At 46.8% G+C, this 8279-nt stretch overlaps 1 protein-coding gene across 1 annotated transcript; it reads left to right on the top strand.

Annotated features, from left to right (window-relative positions):
* Nucleotides 1-1631: 1631 nt before the first annotated feature.
* On the top strand, nucleotides 1632-4033 carry RPS19BP1 (ribosomal protein S19 binding protein 1). The gene is made up of 4 exons (XM_080392983.1): nucleotides 1632-1776; nucleotides 1868-2008; nucleotides 2303-2400; nucleotides 3352-4033. The coding sequence occupies exons 1-4, from the start codon at nucleotides 1728-1730 to the stop codon at nucleotides 3484-3486; spliced, it is 423 nt and encodes a 140-aa protein (XP_080249109.1). The 5' UTR covers nucleotides 1632-1727; the 3' UTR covers nucleotides 3487-4033.
* The last annotated feature ends 4246 nt before the right edge of the window (nucleotides 4034-8279 follow it).

The following is an 8279-nucleotide window of genomic DNA, read 5'->3' as shown; positions in this document are numbered from 1 at the left end:
ACACTGATTTGTTAAACATGTTTTGTGGTGTTGGTAAAGAAGATGTTTTTGCTTCAGGTGCCTTTGTAACGCATTTATGAGGTTACACCGTTCTAACACTAAGCATGTGTAACAACAATATAGGTGGTCCTAATAAATGATGCAATGTAGTGTTTAACAAGTGGAACATGCTCTCTTGAATATACTATGCACTATGTAACCATAAAGAGCTTACAAAAAAACTGTAAATTGTATTTTAGGGGCCAAAAGAGAGCATTTGACTGATGTAGTATTTTTGGAAACACTTTTCCTGTGGCAAGATCACTGGCAGCTATCATTTTTCTCATTCTGACCAAGATAAAGATGTTCTGAGTATACAAGCAATAACAAATCTTCTGCTGACTAGAATGCTTTCTAGTGCTCTCTTCAATTTCAGCAATAGGCTATTAATTCACTGCTTGTTCAGCTGCTTCTTTGCAAAAACTACGATAACCTCCTTGTAACTTTATTAGGTTTCACACAACTGGAGGGGCAAACCTGGCAGGGAACTAAGAGCTGAGCAAGCTCTATCTTCCACTAAATACTACCAGAAAACAAGAAAACGGAAAAGTGCGCTGCTGTACACACCCACTGACTGTCCCTCCAAATCAACCAAAAAATTCAGTTACTGTAAAAGGAAAAATAAGATTGAGAAGCAATGTGCTGAACAAGCACTAAATGGTTAACGTTCCCCAGCCATGAAGCCAGGAATGAGTACCCACTAGGTCCCGTCCAGAAAAACATATTAGCACCATCATAAATCACGCCAGCAGATACTGACACAAGATGCTGGGATCCATCCAGGGAGTGATTCAGAAGAGAACGAACAATAAAAAGACAGGCATTGAGGTGACATCTGCAGAGGCTGAAGAACAATTTCCAGAGAATGAATGTCTTTTAATGAACCGAGGTTTAACTGTTACCAGGTCTCATTAGAGATCATTACTATCAAAAACAGTAAGAGCTGCTTGTATCCCTTTGTCCCTGCAGGACATGTCTGAGAGACAATAAACCTCTCTCCCTGTTCTCCAGTGTCAGCTTGTTACTGCCAGCACTGGCTATAATTGAATAAGATTTATTCAGATGATAGCTAAATTTAGCAGACATTAGCATCAAGTCTCTAAAGGGGTGAAAATGGGGAAAGAAAGCTTTAAATAAATAAAGTAATATTGAATAACTTCTGCAATCTCTGGCAAAGTGAACCTCCGTGCCAGCGGAGCCTAGCAGAGTTAAATCTGGGGTTTGGAGCCTGGCTGAGACAAAACATGACCGCGTTGCTGCTGTCCCCCTTCCTCCCGGCCTGCTATTATTATACCTCTGATGGCTGGAGGCTCCTTGGAGTCCCCACTGCAGCAGCTTTGTGAAGGTGTAGCGCAGGCAGCCTGTGGGCCAGCTGCCGGGCCACACACAGCGGAGGCGGAGGAGAGAAGTGCGGGTAAACGAGAACCACCAGCACGAACCCGGCGTGCCCACTGCGGGCGACGCACGCTCAGCACGGCTCTGAGGTACTCGCCACACAACACGACGCCACAACATGGCGCCACGGACCTTCCCGCCCAACACGCGCCGCAGCTCCCTCTGCGCATGCGCGACAAACCGCACGCGGTGCCGGAACTGTGGCGGTGAGGAAAACGGAAGTGGCGTCACGCGCGGGCGGAAGCGTGGCGCCGAGACACAGGAAGTTGGCCGCCGGCTGGGGGTACGCCGGCATGTCGGCCTCCCTGCTGCGGCGAGGCCTGGAGCTGCTGGAGGCGCCGGGTGAGCCCGCGGGGGCCGGGGGCTGTGGGGGCGTGGGGAGGGTGATTCCTGGCGTGCGGCTCGGGTCACTCCGTCCCTCCTCCCGCTGCAGGCCGGGGAAAGGCGCCGCCGGGACTCACGGAGGGGCGGGACGGCCCCAGGGCGGCGGGCGCTGCGAGGCGGAGGAAGAGGGCGCCGGAGCCCCGCAGGAACAAGGCCACGGTCAAAGGCAGAGTCGTGAAGTCAGTGATAGGTGAGTCCCAGCCCACCTCCGGGGGAAGAGAGGCAGCTTTGCCGCCCTCCACAGCCCTCGCGCCGGGTCCCCTTGTGGTGTCCCACAACCACCCTCCCGGTCGTTTGTATCCATCCCTTCCTGTCCTTCTGGATGCCTTCTGGTGTCCCCGACTTAAACACAGCCTGATCTGTGAACACACCCTTGTTCCTGAGCTGTCTTTTTCTCCCGGGACTTTGCTGATCCTTCTCTGTCTCTCTGCATACTGCCTGGATGAGCAGCTGATGTGTTTTATCCCTCTCTGCTTTGTTCTAGAGGAGTATCATAAGAAGAAGGCTGTGAATCACTTGAGAGCAAACCTGCAGTACATGTTGAAGGGACAATTTGTTGCAAACAAAGCCATCACAGAACAAGTAAGACTGTCATTTCTGTTTGGGAGTCTGCTTCTGCTGAGGGACACAGGTGAATGGGAGTCATCCCCAGATCTTCCGGTTAGACCCTGTGCAAAGGAGTCAGGTTAAGTTTCTGGTTGCAAATGATCTTGAGGAATTTCTGTGTGCACTGGCAAATAACTTACTAAGCTTTAAACTCTTGTTGATATGTTGTCGCCTATGATGTTTTCTGGTACTAGTTAAAATGTACTGACAGCTGTTGGCTTTTCTTAATTATCAAAGATCTTTCGTAGCTTCAGCTGGCAAAGAAGCCCTGGTTCAGACCTTCACCTTACTCTCTATTGACCTGGCCTTCTCTGTAGCTGCAGGCTGTTCAGCAAGGAACCAGATGTGCTGCTGGCTCATGTAGTAAGAATTTAATAGCACCTTGAATTATGTTTCTCATAACTTGAGAATTTAACCAGTGGTCTTCCCCAAAAGGTAGTCTCATGCCAGGATTTGTAGAGGAGAAGAGCTGACTCTGCTAGAATCTTGGGCTATCTTTATGAGATACAGGCTGTTAATTTACATAGAACAGTGGTTTAGGCAGTGTTTCTCAGGCTGGAGGTTGTGAAAGGAGGTGATAATACATTAGAAAATGCTGACGGAATTCAACCAACTTGTTGGGTTTTCAGGTTGTGTCATGGACAGACAGGATAAAATAAGGTCATAGTTTCAGAATATCTCTGTGACCTTACCAGAGAGTAGTTTTCATATTTGACTCCAAATACCAAGTTGGTATTTGCTGTTGTCCCAGTGACTTGCTTTGATTAACATCGGTGATTGCCTCTCGACTTTTCTTTGAAGGTATTCGAGGTTATAGCAGGGTACTAGTAGAGTAGCAGAGATGTTGCAGGTGAGCTTGAAAATCACAGTTTTGTGGTTTGGTCTGGATAACAATGACTTATTTTTTTCCTTTTTTATTATCTGAAGGTTCTTGCTCAGAACAGAGGCAGGAAGGCCAAAGATCAGCCTCCAAAGAAGATGGCAAAGAAGAAGCCTGAGGGCACTGTCTTTACTGAGGAAGATTTCCGTAAATTTGAGAGAGAATACTTTGGGAGACCATAAACAACATGACAGGGATTCTTGCAGCTCCAGTCCTTCTGCAGCTTGAGTGCTCAGCATACAGAACTGGCTATTTTGTTGGTGTATTTGAGGTAGTACATCAGAGATGTGCATCTGTCAGGGTGGGCTTTAATGTCATACTTGCAGAGCAGCTCTGCGTCTGTGCAGAACTTGTTACTGGCCAGCTAGAGCCATGGAGGTTCTCTTGGCTCTGAGATGCACTCTCCTTACAGTTATCTCCCTCCAGCCAACATGTCTTACATCCTTCATGTAGAAGGGTAGACCAAGCCAAATATAAATCTTGTTCCCCCGCCTTGGGATGTAGGCCTTCTGCCACCTGTGTTATTTGGCAGAGTGCATTTAAAGCACTGTATCTGAATGGAGAAATGTTTTGGACCAGCAGTAATAAACCATGGGAAGGGAAGGATGCTTTGAAAGACTATTAAACCTGAGCAGTCCTGCACTTTCTGTTCTTATTACAGCCTCTGTCAGGTTTCTCAGTCATTGTAAAAACTTTTCATATGTCATTTGATTAAATACTTGTTGCAGACACAGCCTCTCTTTGCCTTTGTAATAGTGATTAATTATGACAGGCTACGACTGATGGAGACAAACTGTGTCACTGTTCTGATCCAAGCATCCCTCTGTTTAGGATGACTCAGTTGTGTGAATGGCCTATCTGATTCATGTTGACACATGTATTTAATCTTCTTTCTGACATGCTCAGGCCTTCAAGGAGTGCAGGTTGGAATGGAGATGACTCCTCTGTTTTGCCTACTTAGTCTCCCCTCTCTGAGGAAGACCTTTTACAGGGAGAAAGTTGTCCTTTGGATGCTTGTACCTGAGCCTCCCACTCAGGTTCAGCCACGCTAGGAGGGCAGCGCTGCTGGGCGCTGCCTGCTCCTGTACCCAGGAGGGGTTGTGACCCAGGTGTTAGTCCCAGCAGAAAGTTAAAACCTTCTGAGCCAGAGGTTGTGGTGCTGGGTTGGAGGGATGTTTTTTCTATCGGGCTGCTGCTAAATACCCGGTTGCAACAAATAGAAGGCCCAGCAGGTGGAAGTGTTGTTCCAGACGCTTCCTTGCTAAACCGCTGTAAATGCGCTTCTGGGGAGCGCCTGCCACTGCCCTTGCCCGCCCCTTACCTAAGAAAATGGGAAATGTGTCCCCTTTGGGGAAAAAGAGGTAAGGAGAAGGACTAATGCTAAGCTTTGGTTAGACTCAGGAGTTGCTTACAAGGGGCTTGGCTGACATGAGCAGCAGCTGCTTAGATGTCAGCACTGGTGAGAATTTGGTATCCCTTCCCTGTTTTCTGATTAGAATTCCTGGTGCTGTCCTCTTGCTGCCTCTTTTGTGTTCTTTCCCTCTTGTCTGCATGGGAGGGAAGGTCACCCAGATGTATGAGGTCCAGCCAAGGGAAATAGTGAACATACTGAAGTGTGTGTACTGGGAATTGTGTAATAGCATGTGGGAGGGGCTTTCTTGTAATAGGATCAAGTTCAACTATCTGCAGCCAAAAGTGGTAAATATAGAACAGTTCAAAGACCAATTCCCTTCTTTATCCATTTGTTCTTGCTCCCAAAATTTTAAAAAGTGTAAAAAAAAGAATGCTTCTTTAAAGAATGAAAGCAATAGTGTTTGAAAAAGTGGTTGATCAAAAGGTGTATATACCACATGTCTCCTTAAAAACTCTACAGTCTGTGCCTGCTGTCGTGTATGTGAGCTGGTCTAACACATGCAACTCCATGTGGAGTTGTCATGGAGACAATTAACAGTGTGAAAAAGCTGGTTGTGCCACAACTTGAGTTTTGAAAGAGGTAGATTTCTGGGGTGATACTCTGTTTCAAATCCTCATCTTCAGTATTTGGTAGTTCCTTTGATCTTACAGAGGTCCTTCATGTCACCCCCTGTGCCTCCTTTACCTATTTCTCCTGCGCACCCTTGCTTCTGTGGTTGTTCAGTTCCTGGGCCCTTCTTTTGCAGGCTGAGGAAAGCAAAAGCCATCCTTTGTTGCTCCAGAAAGAAGCACTAGTAGGGTAATGTGGTTCACTCTCTACAAAACCCTGCTTGTTTGCTTACAAATGTAAGTAAACAGGAAAGCTGTTCTTTCAGAGTTAATGAGGAACTTTATAAAGTGGGGCCCAGAGCAGTTTTCCCCAAGGATAATAACACCTGGATCTGTGGAGTTTTAAAGCTAGATGGCAGCTCTCATTACTGGCTGGAAAGACTACCAGGGCCAGCTAAAGTAATAACATACTTCTTGTGGGCTGTGTGCCATGAGGTATTACATTGTTGAAGAGGTTAAACCTACCTGACTGGATTTTGCCATCTGAAATCAAATTTGGTTGTACAGTAAACAGTATCCTTAAATAAATTATACTTTATTTTGCAGGAGAAAGGAAAAGCAAGCAGAATGAATGGGTGGCTCTATATAAACAATATTCTAGAAGGGCAAAGATCTGACATGTTCTAGCCTTGATTTTCCCTCTCCCTAGCAGAGCAGCAGCTCCTATGAAAGGACAGCAGTGCCACCTGCACACTGGGTAGATGAGGGCAAGACCTGAGGAGAATGTCTACAGGCTAGAGGAGAGAATGGGTACCAGCCTGTCGCATGTGCCTGGTGATAAGCTACAGCTAAACATCTCATACTCCAGCTGTCTATGTTATGGTCTAGTCATGCCTAGAGCATGCCAGCTCCTCAACTGTACTGGGACCCCACGTGGTGGCTATCGTAGAGCAACCTGTGCCATCTCTCTGTTCCTTGCAGCCAGATTTTTCTGCCCCATGTAAGAGAAGAGGGGGTTAGGGAAGGAGCAGCTGCCACAGCTGCTTTTCCTAGCTGGCCTCCAACCTCTGGTTCCCATGCTGGAAGCTAACACACTGCAGCCCTCAACCCCTGGACCTGCTAGACAGCATTTCTCTCCAGCTTGCAGCAGTGCAGGGAGACATCCCGCTGCTGCAGGGTGAGCACCATGTGCTGGCTGAGCTCATCGGGCTTCTGGCTCGCTTCCCAGCTCTGCGACACCAGCTGAGCATCCTGCAGCAGAAAATAGAGGTAGCTGAGCTAGGGAAGAAGGAGGAGGGTGCCATCTTAGAGTGCATCCCCACCCACACACAGCAGGGAGTTGGAATGGGAGGCAGCAACAGCAGCAACTTTAATATAAATGCAAATAAAAGCTCTGGAGTGTTATTAATGTGGTAGAACATTTCCAGGGAAATCGTTTAAAGAAGGCAGAATAGTTCCCAGATGCTCGGTGTTGAGCTAGCTTATTGTGAACAAGATTCATCAGGCCTGTTAATGGCCTATTGCTGCCTCATGACGTGAACGGAAAGCAAATAGGAAAATTTGTTTGGATGGGTACAAGCTAATGTAAGCCAATAGAGCCTCTGCTGTATGAACAAGTCTTTAGTGTAGAAAGCAACACCAGCTAACACCAGCATTACATGTGTATCAGGAGAGGGCAGGACTGCAAGTGTAAACCAAGAAAAAACGTGTTTGCTCAGGACACTAACGAACTTCTTGCCTTTGAAATGACATGGCAGTAAGAAACCTGGCTGCCAGTGAACAGAGACTGACTGTAAAACTTGCTTAGGCAAAGACGACTTAAAATGCTGAAAAAGCTGTGGAGGAAAAGTAGGGGGGAAGGCTCTTAAAAAGTTTTGGCAATCTCAGCCTCTGGTTTCTTTTTCATAACTGATTTACATTTCAGTCTTTACCTACAACACTGATGGGCTCCTGAATATCCTGGGTAAGGAGCTGGTTATTGTAGAAGGTGTACAGCAGCAGCGCCCTCAGTAACTCACAAAAGAAAAGTTACAGCAAAAGGAAGTGTCTCGTTTTGAGACAAGAATACCCATCAACTCAACTAAAAATGAGGAGTGTAAAAGAAGGCAGGCTGCCTCATGCCTGTTTGCAGCTCAAAACATGGAACTCCAGCCAAGGCAGGCTGAAGGGTTAGTAGGTTTGAGATGGATTAAAGGTTTGCATGTCTATCCATAGTTACATTAAATAGGATTAACAGTGCCAACCACTAATGGTGTGGGCAGGGGAAATAAAAAGCATGACGGTTGCTCTGCAGCTGTCTACAGGGTTACATGCACCTTTTTCTGAACGAATTAGCTGTTGGCAGGGCTAACCAGTAATCTAGCCAAGCTGGTCTGTCCTGAGCTGCACCGTGTGTGTGCCAGCAAGATCATTTATCTCTTTTAATGGGAGGCAAAGACTAGGTCTTTTTCTCTGCCTGCCTGCGCACTGCAATGAAAATGCAGAGGAGTTACAGATTTAGCCAATTCTCTGCCCTATATAAATTAAGCTGACATGTCTGCTGCACTTGAAACTTGCTCCCTGCCATTTCTTAAAAGGGTGTGTATGTATAAAAGAGGAAAAAAGCAGCTGAAGGAGAAATGAGAGATGGCTAGCCATTACTTGGAGAACATGCACCCACGTAATAGGGAAATTGGAGTTTGTGGGTAGGGCTAGCTTCATTCAGCGGCTTGTGACACTGCATGAATGCACTGAAAATAATGCAAAGACAGCATACCTGGGATACCTGAGCAGCCAAAATAGTACTGCCTAGGTCAGGGGACCAAACTCCTCTGTTAATTCACAAGGCCCAACCTGTAGGCCTGAAGCGTTTCAATGGGAAATTCAGCAAAGAGTGAGCTTGTTTGGCTCAGCAAGGGATGCTCATGGTAAGACCCCAAGACTGTCTTTGTACTGGAAATGAAATGCAGCAGGAGGGTAGATGCTGGACTGCATGGCAGGGCTGTGAATACAGCAGGAGGACATAGAGGAATTT

The sequence above is a fragment of the Falco punctatus genome (assembly GCF_963210335.1).
Source record: "Falco punctatus genome assembly, chromosome: 6".
In the NCBI taxonomy this organism is placed as follows: Eukaryota; Metazoa; Chordata; class Aves; order Falconiformes; family Falconidae; genus Falco; species Falco punctatus.
The sequence above is the reverse complement of the archived record's forward strand: the minus strand, read 5'-3'. Positions and strand labels throughout refer to the sequence as shown.